The sequence below is a fragment of the Euprymna scolopes genome, chromosome 26 (genome assembly GCF_053919585.1).
Source record: "Euprymna scolopes isolate OS-2025 chromosome 26, ASM5391958v1, whole genome shotgun sequence".
NCBI classification, from domain to species: Eukaryota; Metazoa; Mollusca; class Cephalopoda; order Sepiida; family Sepiolidae; genus Euprymna; species Euprymna scolopes.
In genome coordinates, this window is record NC_136507.1 from 49,854,203 (window position 1) to 49,876,206 (window position 22,004).

A 22,004-nucleotide genomic window follows, 5' to 3' on the forward strand; every position below is an offset into this window, starting at 1 on the left:
TGAAGACATTTGTACCTTGAATGTAGTTCTTGATTAATTATTCTTTATTATTCATAGTATTTAACAATTATAGCGATGCTAATTTAAAGAATGATGCTGAAAAATGTTATGCTGTTTATATAAATGTTATATCGCACAAAAAAATGATGAACAACGAAAATTGTAGATAACTACTTTATTAAAAAGTGGAACAAGAACAAGATATATTTACAAATAGTAGGTGTTAACTACAAGTTAATATTAATGGAATATGTACTCTTGTGTACTCAGCACACCTTCTTTTATATCTCCAGGTGACCTAAAGCCACATCACAACATCCCCGTCAAAGTTTTTATGTCCGTTGGACATCATATTTTTTTTCTTTAGGAATCTATTTCTATAGTTCCTGTCGAGGTACATTTTCTTTGCTGGTACATATTTTTTGTATTGGTGAGGATATGAGTACCTCAAACATATCATAAATAATAGATATAGGTGCTTCTCGTTATTCATCTGTGTTTGGGGTATATCTTTTTATTTGGTTAATGTCTTTGTACTTTTCATTTTATATGTTTTTACATCATATTTCCAATTCTTCTTTCAAGTATGCCCTCTTTTCGTGTTACTTTTCCTAAATAATAATTTAAGATTTTTTTTTTTTACTTGGACTCTAAGTTTTATTTAAGTTATTATTTGTTTCCTCAGTTTCTACTTTCTAAAAAGATGAATTCATCACAATTGAATGTACTTCCTAGCAAACATTAAATCTGCAAGAGACATATTCAGATCAGTGTTAACATTCGATGCTATTCGATAAACAACTAAGAATTATTGTAATTCTTCATTTTCCACTTTGGAAACCAATTTTTTTTTGATCCCTCTGTTGTCAATTAATCTCTTAACCAGTACGTTTGATCTTGGATGATTAGGTGCAGAGTTTAGGTGATTTATCGAGAGTAGTTTACAAAAATTTTGGAACTCTTTTGAACAAAATTGCGTGTTAATGTCAGATACAATAGTTTCTAGTATGCCAAATCTTGTAAACAATTCCTGTAAGATGTTTATCGTATTTTTATTTGTTGACGTTTTGCATCTGAAAACTTCTGGTTATTTAGTAAAAAGTCCAGTGTAATCAATGTATAGATGAGAACACTGTTTGTCTGTCTTAGACCAATGGCTACATTTTATTGGCGATGCTTTTGCACGTTTTCACCATATTTTCAATATCCTTATCGATCCTTGGCCAGTTTACAAAACTCTATGTAAGTGCCTTCATTCTACAAATTCATTAAAATTTTCCTTGTTAGCACTGTGGGTACAACCACCTGGATTTCATACATCAATATGCCATTACATAATGAACATATATTCTTCGCTTTATTTTTTTGATACCTCAAGTGTTTTTTCTTTTTCTTGTTTCATTTATAAACTTATCAAATTTTGTTTTAAATTTTATCTGCTCCAAAGTAATTGGCAGTTCTTTTACTGTATGATATAGAATATATTTTACATTCATCTCGGGTCTTAAGGAAGCAATTGCCGTCTCCTTCAGTGATTCACTATTCCATGGTATTAATTTGGATAAATTATCCACATGTGCGATCTGTTTTGATGGTAAAAATTCCATTTTGAAAGAATAGTTTAGCAAAATCGATTTTCTTTTTTTATTAAAATATCATCTAAATAAGCTCTTGCAAAATCCAGGTCCGCTAACATTGTATCTATGGCTTTGTTTGTGTATTACAACATAAAAAAATGCATGAAATAGAAATTCCATTTAATAAAAGGCAAACTATGACATTTAAGGTTTGAATGACTTTTAACATTCACAAAAGACTAGACTGAATGTGCGTGTTCAAAAAAAGTTCATTTTCATGTGCCATCACCTTTCAAAATAATACAAAATAAGGCGTTGGAATAAACAAAGAAAAAAGGGAATGTTCATAAAGCATGCTTATTCCTTGTTTCTTTTTGTTGGTCGAATAGCGGTCACAAAGAGGAGTGTTTGCTGGCTTTTAAAAGTGAAAGTGGGTGACTTCTCGCTTGACTGCACCTGAGCCTTGTTTACTTGGTGTCTGGTTTCCTTTCTCTTTTGTTTACAAAAATCCTGGAGTTTTATCTTTCCTTACCGGCTCCAACAGACATGTTGGTTGTTATATTTTATTTTTATCACACCTTGGGTAATTAATTTTTATTATGTTTCTCTTTTTGATCGGATGGGTGTGTCAAGCCTATGTGTAGTGATGCGTTTACACACTTTGTCTGTAACAACCGACAAGTAAACATCCAGTAAGAAGTTTATTACTTTCTTCATGAATCCTTACAATGCATCACCGCCCGAAATATCCATCTTTTGTTGGAAGTTGGCAGGTACAACTTTTATTTCATTTATTTCATTCCTTTATTCCTTTTTGTTTTACAGCCTTTTATGTACATTAATTGTTAATAATTCTTCACACTTTTTTCCCATTGGGATTTGCAAATATGTCTCTGACAAATCTAATTTAGAAAATATTCGTCCACTATTTAGTTTTGTGAAAATTTCTTCCGCTGTTGAGAGGGAATAATTTATTTATTTCAAACAATCATCAAGGCCGGTAGAATAATCAGCGCAAATTCTGATTTTATTATTTTCTTCTTTACATATACAGTAGGTGCTGCTCATTATACCCTGTTTTTCTAGTCGTTCCAGCTCTTTATCAATGTTTTCTACTGATGCATAGGTAACTGGAATTTTAGGTCAGAAAACTGGTATAACTTTTTTTTTTCAACTCAACTTTGCTTTACCTTCAGAGCAAAATTAAAGTCCATTTGAAAAAAGTTCTGGGAATTTTTCTTTTAACTCTTTTTTAGCTTATCTGAATTTGTCTATTTTATTGTGGAAATTAGTTATTGGAATATTGAATAGACAGAATTTCTCCATCCAATTCGTTCTCAATAAATTCTGTGAATTTCGCATGACAAACTTTTAACTTTCTTTCTTTTTTCATTAAAGGAAATATTTAAACAAGTTTCACCCATAAATTTTAATCTATTAACACTTCCTGCGATGTTTTTAGTTCTAATTACAGTTGGACATTTTATTTTGTTTCAAGTCTTGGTATTAATTATGGTTAAATCCGATTTAGTGTCTATCTGGAATTTTATCTTTTTATTATTGAAACTGATATTGATATATTTTCTTTGGACTTTCTCGGTTGTTGTCTGTTCAGCCATGTACTTTTTTTCATTTATATCTTATTTTTACTCCCCCCCTTACAGGTTTAGGTTTTGCTTTGAGGCTACAGTGAGAGACTTTCAGATGCCTCCATTCAGTCTTGAAAAACAAAGGATACCCCTTGTAAGGGCAGCTGCACGTGTAATTGTGTGGCAAGGGCTGCACAATCTCCAACCACATCTCTCCAGAACCGGCACTGCTTGAGTCCAGTGGCAAGACGTCCAGGACAACTAGAAACAATGCCGAAATAAGCAGAGAGCACATACAGCACCTATCATTCCCACTGGCCAGGCTCATCATTGCTTAACTTTGGTGATCTGACGGGAACTGGTGTGTCAAACGTGATTATGCCGTATGTGAGAGACTTTGAATCCATAAGCACAGTATTTTTTTGCTTTTGAATGGACAGTTATAAATGTAATTCCTCACAGTTGTGGATTGGATTAATTTTAAAATAACTTTTTTGTTACATTATCTTTGATGTCCCTGGAACCTGTCTAAGAAGTTAATCAAAGAGGAGGTGGAGTTATAGTATCAAGCAGGACCTGAGACATCATAGGTTAACAGAAGCATTGGCAATGGATCAAATCAAATGATGAGAAGCCATTTGACCAAGTCGATTACCTAAACATGTAACCCTCAAACGCAGGGAGCAAGCGATGCAGTTAAATATGTTGGTAATATTAGAAGGTAAAGTCCAAAGAAAGAATTCCTAACCGTTATGTTCTCCTCGCAATTCTTGGTAGCAAACTCCAGCACACATATTTCAGAACTTCCTTCTGCCAAAGAGACACACCCTCTCTTTCTGACACACAGGAGCAAGTGATTATAAACATGCAATAGTAATAGTGTGACTTGTTCTTTATCACGTGGATATTTGCTATATCATGTTATTTGATTTTTGAGCTGTCCACACTCAAGTTTAAGAATTCTTTGTCATTCTTCTCTAAAATTTGGAGAACAATGCTTTGATTCTGCTCCATCATTGTTAGTAACCGGGTCCTCATTTCTTTTTCTGATGTGGAGGTTAAGCCTTGTATGAATATTCGTTATTTAAATGTTACCTCGTTTATAACCAGAACTTTTCACAGTATCTATTCAATTAACTGGCATAAGTTGTGTAATCCTCCAAATCGTTTTTGTCAGGTTTAGGCATTGCCAGTGAATAATTAAATAGTGAATTTTCATCCCTAAATTTCCTCATTGATATTTGTATCATTTCTTGAAACATTTCTTGCAGCATCATTTGGAAGGATAAAGTTGGTTATTTTCACGTTTTATTGGCCTGAATTTTCCTAGTAGGAATCTTATTTTCTTCTCATCTATGTGGGGTATATGGTTAGAAAAGAAGAAGAAAGAAAAAAAAAACGTACCGGGCATATCTGCATCGCTCTTTGGGAAAGAAGAAGGGAAGGATGACCAGCGCATTTGTATACGCGAAGGGCATTTTGGGAAGGCAGAGCATGATGGGAGAAGCTATTATTTTTCCTGTCTCTTCCTTTTTTTTTCTAGATAGGAGGATATAAAAGCTGGGAAAAATTCCCTGGGCGAGGAGAGAGAAAAGAGTTATGAACATCTTCTCTTGAAAAGAATTTTGTATTGCTGACGTTCGGATTGTGTGGTGTGATATTGGTGGCGAGATGCCAGGTGTGGTCGATTGGAAAAGAAGAGAGCAGAAACGTGCTGTTGTCGAGAGAGTTCCCAAACCCCAGAACCGAATCCTGATTATAACGCTAGAATCTACCCAGTATTTACAGTCTTTTTCAAAAATTTCTTGTTATCTGCCAAATTATGCTTTAAATATGATTTTTTCTGGTTTATAAATAAAATTTTCGACTAAATTTATTGTCGACTCGTGTAAAAAAGTATTTGAGTTTGTTGAATGATTTCCTTTTTTGCTAAACTGTTCTAGCAATTTCTCAAATCTTTTTTCTTATCATTCAATATTTTCCTCAAATCATTTCTCCTGCTGTTTGATATTTTTTTCACATCTTTCCTCGACTCGTTCGATATTTTCTTTCTTAGGTTTCTCAAACTTTGTCTTTCCAAATTTCCCGCTTCATCCTGGCGTAATTTTTCTTGTTGTTTTCGAAATTTCATCATACAGTTTTCAAAATCCTCCATTATTTATTTTTTTTTTTTAATTCTTTAGATTTTTTGTTCATTCATAATAGAGATGAATCATTCTGTCGCCAATCTGTTATATTCCACAAAAAAGAATGATAGACAGAGAAAATGTAGATAACTTTTTTATCAAGTAGTGGAATAAGAACAAGACTTATTTTGAAAAAAAAAAAAAAAGTAAGTGTTAGACACAAGTCTATGTTCATGGAATATTTGTGTACTCTATATACTTTCTTTTATATCTCCAGGTTACTGGAAGTCATATGGTATGAGCCATGTCACAACAAAAATAATAATTCTGATATCATATATATATATAAAATAAACTCAACCTCTCCTTTACATGGATGCTTGATAGCCTCTGTGACAAAAGTCACACACAGTGACTTCTACAATGCTCTTTCAGTACAAGTAGCCAGATAATTTCCAATATACAGCATTCATTTATCAACAAAAGCCAGTCTACTAAACGATTCGTCATGATCCAGTTTTCCCTTGAATAAAAGTTGATACCGATTTAGTTGTGAGGATATGGTTTATTTATGGGAGATGGTGACTCTTTTTTATTGTTTAATATTCTATTTTAGTCAGATACAATTAATGCTACTAATTTACATTCTTCATCCTGACTCCCTTCTTCATGAACTAACCATATAATCTCTCCATGAGAAACAAATTTTCTTGGATTTTAATATTTTTAACTCAATATTCTTTTTTAACTGGTTATACATATAGGAAGTAAGAAGAGTTTCCTCTCTCACTATCAGATCTACTACCACTGCCTCCCTCTACACAGAAAAGATTTTCTTGTTGACAATAATGCTAAATATCAATAATGATGTTGCCAATGACAATGATGCTGATTATAATAATATTGATTAATGGATTGATGCTCATTGAACAAAATGAAAAGCATGCTGTTATCGATTATAATATTCAAATTAAAAAAAAACAAAAAAACTGTTTTTCATTAAATATTCATTCCTACAAGTTATACACTTGAAAATAAATTACTGTATTATCATGTTATGATTGAAATTGAACATTTTAAAACACGAATTCAATGAAACAGTATTCAAATTTCCAACAAAAAAATTACACTTATATTCATTTATTATAACAAAACACCACATTCTGTCATCTTCTGGATTATAAATTTCATAACCAACTAGTTGCACTGATTTCATGTTGTTCATCATCCATTAGATTCAAATTTGTTTCATAAATATTTCTATGTTCTATAACTACACATTTTTTATTCGGTTTAGTATCTTAGCCAAAAAAGCAAACAAGGAACGCTAACTCTAACAGAATAAGAGTTATTCTCTGTAGTTGATTTTTCTTTTATTTTTATTTTAGAATGTCTCCATATTAGCAAACTACCAAATATTAAATATGATTAAATGTGTTTTAAAAGTAAAAATTATAATTATAATAGTTTTAGGAATTCTAGATAAATAATTTTCGCTTAATCAGTCTCTGAAAAAGGGTTGCTAGAGTATTTAATTTAGTAATCAGCAATGAGTGGATAATCTATTATAAAAATATAGCTTAATTCAAACAATATTTACATATAGAATATTGGAAATCTTTATGCCGGTAAGTATCAATTTGATTCTATGAAATCAGTGTTTACATGCAAAATCCGTTCTTACTTTTTCTGATATTTGTTTTTCTTTTGTGATAACTTTCTGAAGTTCATCATTTTCTTCTCTCAAATCTTGGATATGTTCTTCCATTTCGTAAGGATCCATCTTTAACAAATTTAGAGTAGAGGATCTTCGTTTTCCAAATCGATTAAGCTGAAACAAAAGAACAAAAATGATGTAACTGTTGGAATAATTAAAGTAGTAGTTCTTATTGATATTTGAGTTATCTAACTTAGTAGCTCTGTATATATATATATATATATATATATATATATATATATATATATATATATATATATACACATCTCTTTACAACCCTCTCCTTTTTATAACCTATCATACTTTCATCAATCACAGACCATTTTCTGTAGGCTATATATATATATATATATATATATATATATATATATATATATATATATATATATATATACTAGCAGAAGTACCCGTTGTTGACTGGGTTCAAAAACAGACTACAGAAAATGGACTATGATTGCTGAAAGTATGATAGGTTATAAAAAGGAGAGGGTTGTACAGAGATAGGTTTTGATACTAAAAAATTTTACCCTAAGCAAAATATGATGAAAATAAAGATAATTTTCGTGAAAATATATTTTTTATATCAACTTTGTTTCCATTTGTAGCCAAGAGTGACCAACAAAATGATGTTTCCTTACAAAGAGAAAATGTTATATATATAATAATATAAATATACAAGAAATAAATGTTACCATAGTCAATAAAAGTTACTTTTATGGTAGAAAAGTTCATTGGTTTGTATTTTTAAGTAGTTTGTAAAAATATATTTTTTTTTTAATTCACGAACCGGTTTAAAAAAAAATCAAAATGGCAACGACTTTGAAATGGAGAGCCCCGTTTTCAATTTGAAGGAGGGGCACCTGAGCATTCTGTGTTAACAATTTAAGAGAGTTCTGTCAATGTAAGGAATATTTATAAACATATTTTAATGTTTTCCGTTACTTTGTGCTTGAGGAATATTCGATTATGGCATGTGTAGTTTATATAAAAATTCATTTAAGTAGTTATCACCTCAAATTTCGTTAAAGAGCATTAAAAACTATTTCAAAACAAAAAAAAACATGAACTGAACTTTTATTGACTATGGTAACATTTATTTCTTGTATATTTATTTTTTCGGGTAGTCGTTTGTTGGCTTTTCTGCTAAACACTCTTACTACTATTGACGAAATATCGAAAATCAAAGAAACAAAAACAGTTTTGAAAAATAATGAAGCTTTACTTACTTTAGTAAAATAATCCGAAACAGCAAAATGGGATATTAAAAAAGTAAACACGTAATTACTTTAGTTTTTTAAAGCAAAGAATCGATATAAATATGAATAAGAAGAAAATGGCGCCCTTTTCAAGCAGAACAGCTTTGTTTCAGTTTTACAGCATTGAACGGTGTAGTATTGCGCCGTCAGATTCAGGGTTGTACTATTGTAATGTAAAGAACACGCAGAAATGGTTGTAATCAACTGAATTCCTTCTAGTACACTGACAAAAAAAAGCTTAAACAGATATATAAATAAAAATAAAAAGGTTATGTAAATGTTTTTAAAAAGACACGTAATCACATGAGCAGGATTTTTTCCTTCTTTTGACACGATAACAAGTAACGTTCTTATTTTTTTAATTATTTATCTATTTATCTATTTTCGAAAGAGTGTCACATGCAAGTGGAGAAGGAAAAAAAACAGAGTTATGCAAAATTTGTGTCAAGAATTGTCTAAAGTTCCGACTTTTTTTTTTGGATTTCACTTTAATAAGAACGTGAATTTATGAGACACAATATGATTCAACTCCAAAAAATAAATAAAAGCTAACGTGAATTAAGATTAAAGTTAAGGTGTTATTGTGAACCCTCGCCCCTTTTAAAAAACCTTGTTAAACTTTGTGACATATTTATATTTTATGAAGGTCAGGCGCGAACAAACACCCAATAATTTTATTATACCATATTTCTTCAAACTGAAACATAATTATCAAAGTATACTTACGCAAATAGATATGAAAAGTCTTTGTTAAAGTTTGTGCCATATTTCCATAGAGTACAGGCGCGAACGCCGACCCCACAAATTTTATTATACCATCCCTATTTAAGTTGAAACATACTTATCAAAGTATTCTTATGTACATCTATATCAAAAACCCTTGTAAACGTTTTTTTTTCATTTATTTCCATACTTTGGGGGCCAGGTGCGAACGCAGACCCCACAATTTTAATGAACCACCGTTCTGCCAGATCAAACATACCCATTCCTGATCCTCAATACATCTTCTATCATTATATGTAATCAGTTTTTTTAAAATAGTCAACCATATATGTCCCTTTTATTTGTAGCAATCCAGTGATGGTTCTGGCTGTTGGTTGAAGTTCTTTTCATCTAAAAAGAACCACACACACACACACACACACACACACACACACACACACACACACAGACACACACAGACGTTCAGCTTTATATTATAGAAGATATATATAAACTTTTAAAATCTATTAAACTTTAAATAAACTTTTCAATTTATTAGATAGATACATCTTCATAATAAGCTCCCAACCCCTTATTTAGAAGCAATATTAATTATGACTACCATAATTTCATCATAACATCATTATCCGTCTAGTTCATGGTGACCCATTTTCTGCTCTAAAATTTGTATCACCACAACGTCATTTGGTTTGGGTCATTGTGACTTTGTTTTTTCTGTTCTAAAATAGTTCAGTCCCCATGGATCTTTATTCACTTAAGCTCAACAGCGTGTTAAAACTCTCCATTTCATCACCCTCCCAACAATTCTCATTCTTTTTATAAAACACTTCGGACCCACTTTTTCTCTTTGAACCCATTTGTGATTAATTACACAGAATTCTGTCTTTTGGATTACTTCAAGACATCTTTCATGAATGGGATGTTTTTGGATTTTTACATTTGGATCCACCACTTTTACCAACAGTTTCGGATTTTACCATCTTTGAAAATCACGTGAAATTAATTTTCATTCTCCCCCCCCCTCACTCCCTCTACTTTTCACCGTTTTTTTGTTTTTTTTTTTTCATTTTTACGCTAGTATGCTCTACTCCATACTTACAGTTTCATTAAATACTTTACAAGCAAAATTGCATTCCACATTTTGCTAACCCCTCTCCTCTGATGAGAAGGAAAGTATTTCTTTCGAAACTCTCTGGATTAAGGACAATCCATTCTATTTGTGTTTCAATTTTTTCTTCTTCAGACCCCTTAAGCTTAAGACTTACATTTTAAACATTTTCTAGAATCAACATCATGTAATGGATTTTGATGCCAATTATAATAAAATCCCGAGACATAAGAATTAGTATTGCAATACTTTGATTTTATTCTTCAGAAGAGAACATAAAATGGTACTTTGCAGATTTAATTTTACTTGTTCTAGTGCAGGCATTCTTCTAATGTATTAATAAACTAGCTAGAAGAGTAGTTATCGCATAACATGTGTAAAATTAATTGCTTGAACAATTTGGCACCACTTTATGTTTGCCTTATGAAGATTAGAATCAAGATGTAATACTAATAATGAATCTACATGTCTACAATTCTTATGGCTTGGATCAAAATCTGTTGCATAATAAGTCATTCTTACTGGGTGGAATGGTAAATTTGTTGCCCTAAAGAAAACAACACTAAAGCTTTATTTTAAAACTTTTATTGAAAAAATCAATTCAGGTAATTTGATTATGTAGTAGAGCTGACATCTATTTAATGTAGCCACTTTCATCCTCAATCACCGCCTTGATATGGGTCCAGATCTGGAAGCATGCCTTTTCCACAAGTGCTAGTGGGAGCTTGGTGAATACTCGGTGGATGGCGGTAATCAGGCTGACTTTGGTGTTGTAGGAGGTCAAGTTGGTGATGTTTTCAATGTATGGCCAAACGAAGTAGTCCAGCAGGTTCAGGTCTGGGGAGAAGGGGAGGGGGCAGTGAGAGAAGGGTACAAAGTCAAGCCTGTGTCTCTTTGGACTTGTAGGCTGGCGCTGAGTCCTGCTGCAACATCCAGTGTCTGCCAGTGGCCACCTGATTGCACCAGGGGATCACCACACTCTTCAGCACATCCAGGTACATTTTGGTGTTGACTTTCGAAGATGTGAGGTGGCATGATGTACCCTCACTTGAAAGCACACCAAACACCATAACCGTGGCCGAAACTTTGTTTTCATCAACCTGGACATGTCCCTTTTATTTGTGGCAATCCAGTGATGGTTCTGGCTGTTGTGAAACTGGTCCTGGTTGAAGTTCTTTTCATCTAAAAAGAACCAGAGCTTGTTTGGCATTTTGGGATGCTGTAGTTTGTTGAGATTCTTTGTCTTTTCAGTCAAGATCTAGCTTGTCTGCCGCCTGTAGGACCTACACTTCAAGTCCTCTTTCAGTGTGTGATACGCCTAAATCTCTCGCAATCCACCGAATAGGCCAGTGGGGAGTTTCATCAATGATTACCTGAACCTTTTCGATGAACTCCTTGGTCCAGGTCTTCCTGGTGATGTCCTCAGCCTTGGGCTTCTGCTCTACCACCTCCAAAAGATCGTCCGATACATTGAGCTGTGCCCTCAAGCATTGCACCATTCAGATTTGCATTTTAAGGGTGCTGGCAATGGTCCTGTTGTCATAACTTGAATCGGTAGAGAGCATGAGTTGTACAGCAGTGCATCTCCGATCTTGCATTGTGTTATTTTCAGACATGATAGAAGGCCCCTATAACTCTTGGGATTTGTACACAACTGACCAACTAATAGATGGTCTGAAATAAAAAAGAAAACCGGTTTTCATCAAATGGAAATGGAATCATGTCGTCTTTTCTAGGGTGACAATTTTATCGTTACACCCTGTATATATAAAATTAACATTTGATGGAGGACAGAATGATCCATACCTTTCCTGAGAGTATTAACAAAAATAATGCAAGAATCCAATAGAAGTAGAACATGAAATGCAGTATCCATAATCCATGCTAGTAACCACTGCAGAAATGCCACTTACCCAAATTTCCCCCACAGGCTAAAAATAAATTGATAAATTACCATCATATTGCGTTCTGTTTCCCATAATTGTTGTGACAATTTCAGACGGTCTAAAAATATAAGAAAAGACAAATAAAATTAGAGGCAACTCATAAACTAAAAAATTACCATCAGATTACATATATATACACACAAAATTAAAGCGTAAAAAACAGTCTATCCATCTACATAGCAATATGCATAAGAACTACTATCTATATATTTGTAGAAATGGATATTTAATTGAAAATCAATTTAATGAAAAAGTCCATCCTAACATCTTTTATCAACTTTATTTCACATCTTCATTCTACAAAGTGATTATGAAAGAAGTTATTAAATGTTCATGTGTCTTGATGGAATAAGTATTATGTTAAAATTCTAAAAGTGAGAAAAATGTTTTTATAACCACATATATGGAAGTCAGAGTAGGAAGTTTTTGAGACTGACAAAGTTCGTATTATTCTTAGGAATTAAGTCTATGTGCAGCAATGTCACCATCTTTAAAAATTAAGTCCATGTAACGATGATGGCAATAGCTAGAGGTTATAGCAGGTTTTGTTTGTACACCAAAAATTTGAGAAAGACTCATTAGGTAGTGTGGCTTTTTTACTGTATGGAAAATGTGAATGCAATTGTTTATATAGGTTCTAAGATGTCTCCTTCTCCAACATCAGGGGTCTATGTTCTAACCTTCTAGAGGTTAAAATCCACTTACAGGAGGCTAAACCAGACCTATTATTCCTAAGCGAAACTGGCATTGGACAGACTATTTCCCTAGATGAGTTCGTAATTAATGGATACTCTAACTTAACTTCCAAATCTGATCTCCAAGATCGCCATGGGCATGAAATATGTGCCTATATTGAAGATGGCTTTCCATGTGGTTGGAACATCTCCAGAGAAGATCCTAACTTACCATATATGTGCTTGCGAGTTGCACTTGTTCACACTACTGCATTTATATTTATTCTCTATCGCCCCCACAACAGCGGAGTTACTATCTTTAAAAGCATATCTGAGAAAATTGACCACGTCGTATCTACTTATCCTTCAGCTAATATTCATGTATGTGGAGATTTCAATGTTCACAATATGGAATGGTTGACCCACTCAAACACGATTTCTCCATTGCTTATAACCTCATTCAGATTATTCACAAACCCACCCGTGTGCCCGACACTGACAGCCAGTATGCGAGTCTCTTAGACCTTTTCCTCACAACTTGCCCTGAACTATGTTTCCATTCTGTCTCCACTTGGATCTTCCAACCACTTTGGTGTATTAATTAAGATAAAAATGAATTGTAATAAGTCCCCAGACGTACCTCTCCATCATACAGTATCTAGATACTCTATAGCTGACTGGGATAGTTTCTGTACATTTATATCAGATCTACCTCTGTGTTCCATGTTTAAAAAGGATATGTCCTCTATTGTATCAGACCTGATGGAATGGTTAATTGTAGGTATAGACCGTTTCATACCCTCGAAAAAGTTCCAATAAAACCTAACAGTCAGCCATGGTTCTCTCCAGAATGTGCTGCTGCCATTGTGCACAGAAATCACTTTTTCCATTACTTCCAACGTGGCAGATGTACTGAGACTAAAGCCGCTTTCAGGATTGCCAGCAACCACTGTAAAAAGTAATAAAGAATGCAAGAGAGTTGTATGCACAGCCCGTCAAGTCCAAAGTAGCTGAGCAGCAGCTTGGTTCCCAATAGTTTTGGCAAATAGCAAACAGAATCCTGAACAGAAGCATGTGCTCTATCCCAACTATCATCAATGGACCTGAGGTAATCTCATTAGCATCAGGCAAAGCCAAGAACTTTGCAGCTAATTCTACCCTTTGCGACCAAGGCCGTGAACCCCCAATATTTTTTCCTGTATCAGAAAACATGCTATATGATATACAAATATCTGTATGTAATGGTGCCAGGCTAATCAAAAACCTTGATTCCAGTAAAGCAACCGGCCCTGACGGTATTCCAATTATAGTACTCAAAAAACTTCAACCAGAACTAGTGCCCATACTTACAAAGCTGTTTAAACGTTGTCTTAAGGAGAATTGCTTCCCATCACCCTGGAAAATCTCGACAGTATGCCCTGTATTTAAGAATTCAGGTGATTGATCATCTCCCTCTCAGTACAGGTCAATAAGTCTCCTGTGTGTCATGAGTAAGTTGCTGGAATCTGTGTTAAATAGAGAAGTAATCAACCATCTCAGCAAAAACAACCTTTTTAGTGACACACAATATGGTTTCGGTTCTGCTAGATCTACAGCAGATGTGCTTACAGTTATATCTCATAGGATTGGCGAATATCTCGATAGAGGCAACCTTTCTAGGGCAATTGCTTTTGACATATCAAAGGCCTTTGATAGGGTATGGCAGAAAGGTTTACTTCACAAGATCTCCAGCTATGGTATAGCTGGAAATGTCTTCTCAATTATTAAATCATTTCTCTCTGATAGGTTCATAAGAGTAGTAGTTGATGGGCAGAAATCAGAAACTCACAGTATTAATGCTGGAATCCCTCAGGGGTCCATCCTGGGCCCAACTCTTTTCCTGACCTACATTAACGATCTTCTAAATCACATCCTTACATCATTCGTAGACATTTATGCTGATGACACTACCATCTATGGTAGCACATCTAAGACCGTAAATGACCAAGTTCTCTCCAATTCTCTCTCCTCTGATCTTGAGCATGTGGTACAATGGGGAAAGAAGTGGCTGGTTACTTGTAATGCATCTAAAGCCAAACTTTTATTTTATCTTTACATCATAAACGCTCTGATCCCCATCTGGCATCAATTGAAATGAATGGCTCTCATCTTGTGGAGGCTCATGTTTTGGCAAGTTTCTGATCTGAAATGGAATACATACATCAAATCCATTGCCAAAGCTGCTGGAAAAATGGTAGGATCCTTCTATTGATCCAGTAGATATCTCACTGCTGATGCAATTCTCTCAATAAGAGCCAGGTACATCCAACGATGGAGTACTGGGTAGGAGCTGCTAGAAAGGACTTATCCTGCCTTGATAGAGTTCAAAATAGACTTCGTAGCCTAGTAGGGGATGTCCTTTTCTCTTCCCTGCAACTTCTTTCTCACAGAAGAGATGTTGCAAGTTTGTCTTTGATTTATTGTTATCTTCATGGCAAGTGCTCGACTGAGCTTCAATCTATGATCCTCCCCCCCTGTCAAACTTTCACAAGAAACACTTGTCAAGCTGAAAACACTATCAATAATTTCCCTCACTCTTTATCTGTGCCTAAACCTAAACGTAGATTCCATGAACAAAGCTTCTTTCTTAGAACTGCACGCCTGTGGAACTGTCTTCAATTTTCCTGCTTTCCAGCTGACTACAATATGGTTGTCGTCAAGTCCAACATAAACAAGTTTTTGATGAGCCGTTCCACTTCGCAAATTTACTGAATTTCCTTTACTATCGATCACTACGAGAGGCGTGCAATAAGTAATGCCCCTGACCCACTTCCCATAGCAGTAGAGCAACAAAACTTGGCAGTTATTAGTCTTTCTCTACATAGGAACCACCCAGAATTATGCATTTTTCCCATCGTTTGATGCAGCTATGGAGACCGTTTTTGTAGAACACCCCAGGTTGGTCCTCCAACCACGACGTGACTTCAAAAATCAAGGCTGCATCATCTGGGAAACGCTTTCCTTTCAAAAGCAACTTCATGGCTGGGAAGAGGTGGAAGTCAGCGGGTGCATGGTCAGGAGAGTAGGGAGGATGGGTGAGGATTTCATAATCACACGCCCGTGCTTCTTATCTGGCGACATGTGAGTTGTGGACCAGAGCGTTGTCCTGCAGGAGGAGGGTACCTTTGCTGATCTTGCCCCGCCTCTTGATTTTGATAGCTTCCCTTAATTTCCTCAAAATTGAAGCATAATAGGCTCCTGTAATTGTGGTACCCTTTGCCAGGAAATCTATTATCACTACTCCGTCCTAGTCCCAGAAGACTGTGAGCATGACCTTGCCAGCAGAGGGCTGCACCCTTACCTTCTTTGGAGGTGGTGAGTCCAAGTGCTTACACTTCATTGACTGGGCTTTGGTCTCTGGATCATAGTGATGGACTCAGGTTTCATCCTGTGTAATCAATCTTCTGAAAAACTTTGACTCATCTTCTTGGCACATCTCCAAATTCATCCTCGAGCACTCAACGCGTTTTCGCTTCTGGAATGGTGTGAGCAACCTGGGAATCCATCTGACAGACACCTTATGCATATGCAAATGGTCATGAATGATAGTTTCCACAGATCCTCTACTAATCTTGACATCTTGGGCTATTTGGTGAAAAGTAATGCGCCGATCTTCCAAAATGGCAGCCTCAACTTGACGGATAGATGCCTCATCAATGGCAGAAGGGGGGGGGCAGGTCTGGGAGCTGTTTCCACAGACTTCCTGCTATGTTTGAATTCATGATGCCAGCGTTTTACAAGGTCATATGATGGGGCATTATCACCATAAGTTTCTTTCATTTCATCAAAAGTCTCCTGTGGTGTGCGTCTTTTCAGATACCTAAACCGGATCACTGCTCGACATTCAATAGGCTCCATTTCACACCTGACTCAGTTCAAACACCTGTAAAACAGAAACCACAATTAGTTCAGAGCTGTAATTTGCCACATAACCCGTAGAGATATAAATCATTGCACATGCAAAATTTCAGCTAGATCAGACAACTGGAAGTGGGTCAGGGGCATTACTTATTGCACACCCCTCGTATATTGTCCAATTGACTACTGTACACACTTTAACCCTTATCCTTGAGTGGCCTCTGGGCCTTGATAAGTGGTGATACCTATGTAAAAAAAAAAAAGATGCCTGGCTTCTATGGAGACTGTTTCTAATTAGCTAAAGTCTAATACAATGAACCAATTAAGATTATGTATTCTAATTCAACCAACAACAATCATTTTAAGTCAAACAAATATCGACTTATTTAGATGTCGTTATTCTGTGGTTATTCTTTTTGTAGAGATCTTATATATTAATACTAACCTGTTTTCCTTCTTTATAGAAAAGTATCACACTCTGCAGCCAGCAATAAAAAAAAACAAAAAAAAACGAAAAAACCCTCACATACTTTGTTGCATACCGCAATAGATTAGTGGGGATGTGAAGAGAAGGGTGGGGAGTATAACAAGTGATAAGTGAGTAATTCACACGTGTTGAAATGTTACATTTTTGCTTATTAGAGATGATATATACATTTATACATGCCGGGGAAATCAGCTTCTTGACCGTTTGTAGACAAAATTACTCAGGCACTGATATTTATTTAAAAGCAAATTTATTAATATCTATCTTAACCTGGGCCATTCCAAAACCTAATCGTTAAAAGTCCCATAAAAAGAAGAATATGAGAAAAAATTCTATATAATCATTAAAAATGGATTCGTGTTGTTGCTTTTGTCAAATATTATTAAATTAAGAATAATTTTGAGTTAAAATCCAGTTAATATTACACTTGTAAACTTAAGAAAAATACACTTGAAATATGCCAACATTATGTCAATAAACAGAATCACACAACATCAGGTAAAATTCGATCGCCATTTTGTTTTGATCTTAACTTTAGAAAAACACATTTGAAATATGTCAACATTATTTGAATAAATAATGTTGACATATTTCAAATGTGTTTTTCTAAAGTTAATCCTCATCTTCCACAGACTATTTTCCATAATTACATGCAATCTACAACTGTACAAATGTAACATCTCAGACACTTTAAAAGTATTCAGGCATAGGGCGGATGTTAGAACCATGCATATATTGTCAAACTTAGCTCAAAGGTGTACAAATGCATGCAAATCCTAAGTTTGTGTGGCAACATGATTTTCATAGCAATGGGGTTTCAGAGGTACTAAAATAGTCTTTTTGCTCTCTGGGACGTCTCCGAGGTTGATTGTTTGGCCACTAGCTGTGCTAATAGTTTTTTCTTTCATCAAGGTCATCATTCGGCTGGAAGTCCTCGCTGCTGAAAAGGTTTGAAGATGTCTGCAAAAAATAACTGAATCACTTTCAAAACATGAAAGAAAAAAAAGCTAAAGAAAAATGACTAACAAGTCACTGCTAATCGTTTTCCTCATTATTCAGTTAAATATTCCAATAGCATATATATATATATATATATATATATATATATATATATATATATATATATATAGTGGATTTAGGCAGCATGTTTTCATTTAAACAGACATTGTTGAACAGCACAGAGTGTTTCTGCTTAATTAACATTTTTTTGTAATTTCTCCATTTTTCGTATGGTCATTCTAATATCTCGGTCGAATTTGTGTAAGAAAGTTCCATAGTCGTTTTCGTCCATCTGTTTTTTTTTTTGTTTGTTTGTTTTTTTTGCAAGTACTTTCTACTGATTTTCTTTAGTTGTCTTCAGGCAGTTTTTGATTACTGTTTCGTTTAAAATCTGAATGCATTTATATGATTCAGTTCAAATTACATCTGCAGGGAAACAGTCTAATGGTAATGCATTCCACATATGATAAATTATAGGAAAGAAACTCTGTTCATGTAAATTCTATTTAATGATAAGTAGAAAGAGGAAGAAAGGAAAGCTATTTGTGGTTGTGATAATAAAACAAGTTTTTTTACAAGAAAGAATCAGAGATTGGAGCTTAGTTAAACTCTTTCCATGGAAATAAAGATAGAGCAAAAAAAAAAAGAGACTAACAATGTTTCTTTTGTGATAAAGGGCTGTACAAATATGACGAGATCCCTGGTGACACCAGATGATCTTGCTTTTCAAATAGAGGAAGAGAAGATGGGAGAGGATGAGGTATGGTTAGGGGTGGGGCCATGCTGACACTTGGTCAAGGAAAAACAGATGTTTATGAGATTCTGTCCACCAGAGAAGAAATAATATCTTTTTCAATGAAAAGAAAATATAAAATCTGATAATAGGATTCGTGGAACAAGAGATTGTTTTTCTACTTGGATTTAGAAAAAATGAATTTTAACTACTAATTGAGTGAGACAGGTACAATGACTTGGGTTCAAAAGGTCTGCTTTGGTGTCTGTGAGATGTTGTCATTTCGGTCCACCTGTTGTATTTAACTACCAAGCCACCAAGCCAGTGATAAGTTGGACAGATAAATAAATAAATTGAATCTAGGGAGAGATATGGTCACGAAAGACGAGGAAGGCGTTCACAAGAAAAGAGGAAATGAAAAGAATATAAAATAAGGGGATAGAGAAAGGAGTTTATGAGAGAAGAAAAAGAATAAGATTAATAGGGAACGAAGAGAAAGAGAGAAAGGGAAGAGAAAAGAAAGAATAACTCGAGAAAGGTGGAAGGGGAATTACTGATTTTGATAAAAACCATTGGCTTTTGAGAGTTAGAGTCCTTAGTCCTTTTTACTGACTGGCATTCGAGGCGTCCACATCGCTCTCACCCCGCCTGGGAGGGGGGGGGCGAAACCCTCATAAGAGCTAAGTTGAAAAGCTCTTGTTCTTAGCTGGGAAATTGATTAGTGGAACTTAAGTATGCAAACTGCACCATGAAGCTTGAATCAAAGAACTCGACTAAACAAGTGTAAAATGATTTATGAATAATTAATTTGTTTCGTTGTATAAAAATGTCCCAGAGTTTTTCCTTGTTTCTCGATTTGCCAGCCTGAATGAAGATGCAGTTTATTTCAGGTATGCCCTGACACAAGATGATGAAGGAGACAGACTGGATCCAGCACAAAGCCAGAGTGACGGCCGAAATCGACAATGTTGCCACACGGACTTAGGGTCGTGCACATTTCGCATGCCCTGAGCAGCAGAGAGATATTTTCCAGTGACCAGTGAGAGTCTGATCACCCTTGAGGGGTCCACCACTAGACAAGTAAGAATGTAGCCCTGCTGGGTTGCATCTATGGTCCTGTGAACTGGGAGCGACGAACACGGCCAGAAGTACATACATCACAAGTATGCTCCAGTGAACCAGGTTAGCGATGGATGTGGCCCGGCCCTCGGACAGAGAGGAGGGGTTAGGGTTATACAAAGCAGAAAAGATAATTTCTCACTAGATTGTGAAGTTCATTTTACACTCTGTCAAGACAAAATGAAAGAGAAATCTGAATGACATTGCCTCAAATGTGGACATAGTACTCTATCTTAGGATATATTTGTCTCTTATGTAGGTAGATAATTGCATCAGTAGTCAGTTACTTTCTGGAGCAGTAGAATGATCCAACCTTTTTTCCAGCCACCTTAATAACAGATTGGATATTCAAGGTGTCCATGACAAATTTTACACTTTTTTGGAAAGAAAAAAAAAGTTTTGGCCAATAAATGATTTATCCTAAAAATTCAAAGTAAATCTCTTAGAGGATATTTGGCTGAATACAGCTCACTTAAAGAAAGCACACTGAGATTCAACCATAGCTAACAGATTAGACCTGAGCAGTGTTTGTTAGCCATGGAGAAATAAATGAATACTAAAAATGTCATTAAAATTAGATATTTCTTTGAATTTCCATGATTAAAAAATGAAACGCCTTTGTTTGTTTAGGAATGAAATGCATTAGTTTGTTTAAAAAAGATAATTTCCTAGTGAAAGGGAAGGTATCAGGGATTGACAGAATAGCGGAACATAAATACTAAGCACTAACACTAACTGCTATAAAAGATCTTGGTACACTTGAACTCAAATTTCTAATTTCTCATTATACAATGATCATTTCATTTGATCAATTAGAATGTCGCACATAAATGTGACCCAATACATTGATCCTAATATTAATTCAACTTACATAGCTGCATTCTTACTGGAATAACATAAATGTTGATATCAGTTAGAATGACTTATAATCAATCAGACTGAAACATCTGAATTCTGATATTTTTAATATAAATTATAATGATTTATAATAGCACATAAAATGATATATGATCATTAAGAATGAGATATCTGAATCATGATATTTCTAATATCAATTAAAATATGATCAATAAAAATTAGATACATGTATCCTAATGTTTCAAGTATTAATGAGAATGACAAATAATCAGTTAAGATTGATAAACTTGCATCCTAATATTTCTATGATTAAATAGAATGAGATATAATCAATTAGTATGATATACCTGCATCTTGATATTTCTAGAATCAATTAGAATGTAATATAATCAATTGCAATGATATACATGTAACCTGATATTTCCATAATCAATTAGAACTTAGAACTTAAATGAGAATGACATAATTACATCTTGAGATTTCTATGATTAATGAGAATGAGATATTATCAATTAGAATGACATACTTTTATCCTGATATAACTATGATAAATAATAACATATAATCAATTAGAATGATATACCTGCATTCTGATATCTTTATTATAAATTAGAATGTGATGTACTAAATTAGGATGGCATTTCTCACTGATGGAAATAATTCACAAGGTTGCCAGCTATTCCATGGCTATAAATGTCTTCTCAATTATTAAATACTTTCTCTCTGATAGGCTCATAAGAGTAGTCATTGATGGGCAGAAATCAGAACCTCATAGTATCAATGCTGGCATTCCAACTCTTTTCTTGATTTTCACCAATGATCTATCAAATCAAATTCTTAGATCATTCATAGACATTTATGCAGATAGTATTACCATCTATGGCAACACGTCAAATGCCAGCAATGACCAAGATTTTCTGATTTTCTCTCTTCTGATCTTGAGCAATTGGAGCAATGGTTAATTTTTATGCATTTAAAACCAAGCTCCTCTCTTTTCATCATAATCGCTCTGACCTCCATCTGGCCCCAATTGAAATGAATGGCTCTCGTCTTGAGGATGCACAATGTTTTGACAAGCATTTGGGGCTGACCTTCACTCCTGATCTCAAATGGAACACATGCATCAAATCTGTTGCCAAGATCGCTGGAAAAATGGTTGGATCATTCTACTGCTCCAGTAGTCCAGTTACTGCCA

At 34.5% G+C, this 22,004-nt stretch overlaps 1 protein-coding gene across 7 annotated transcripts in view; it reads right to left on the reverse strand.

Moving 5' to 3' along the window:
• LOC145248020 (centrosomal protein of 290 kDa-like) overlaps nt 1–22,004 on the reverse strand; it is a 116,569-nt gene that overhangs the window by 73,230 nt on the left and 21,335 nt on the right. For 6 of the 7 annotated variants that reach the window (XM_080109725.1, XM_080109730.1, XM_080109728.1 and 3 more), the window contains 2 exons: nt 12,051–12,100; nt 6,977–7,123 (listed from right to left, as the gene is read on the reverse strand). In XM_080109725.1, the coding sequence (XP_079965851.1) occupies nt 6,977–7,123; nt 12,051–12,100 (197 nt within the window). Of the gene's footprint in view, nt 1–6,976; nt 7,124–12,050; nt 12,101–14,066; nt 14,222–22,004 lie in introns of all 7 variants that reach the window. The other variant, XM_080109729.1, reaches the window with a different exon arrangement.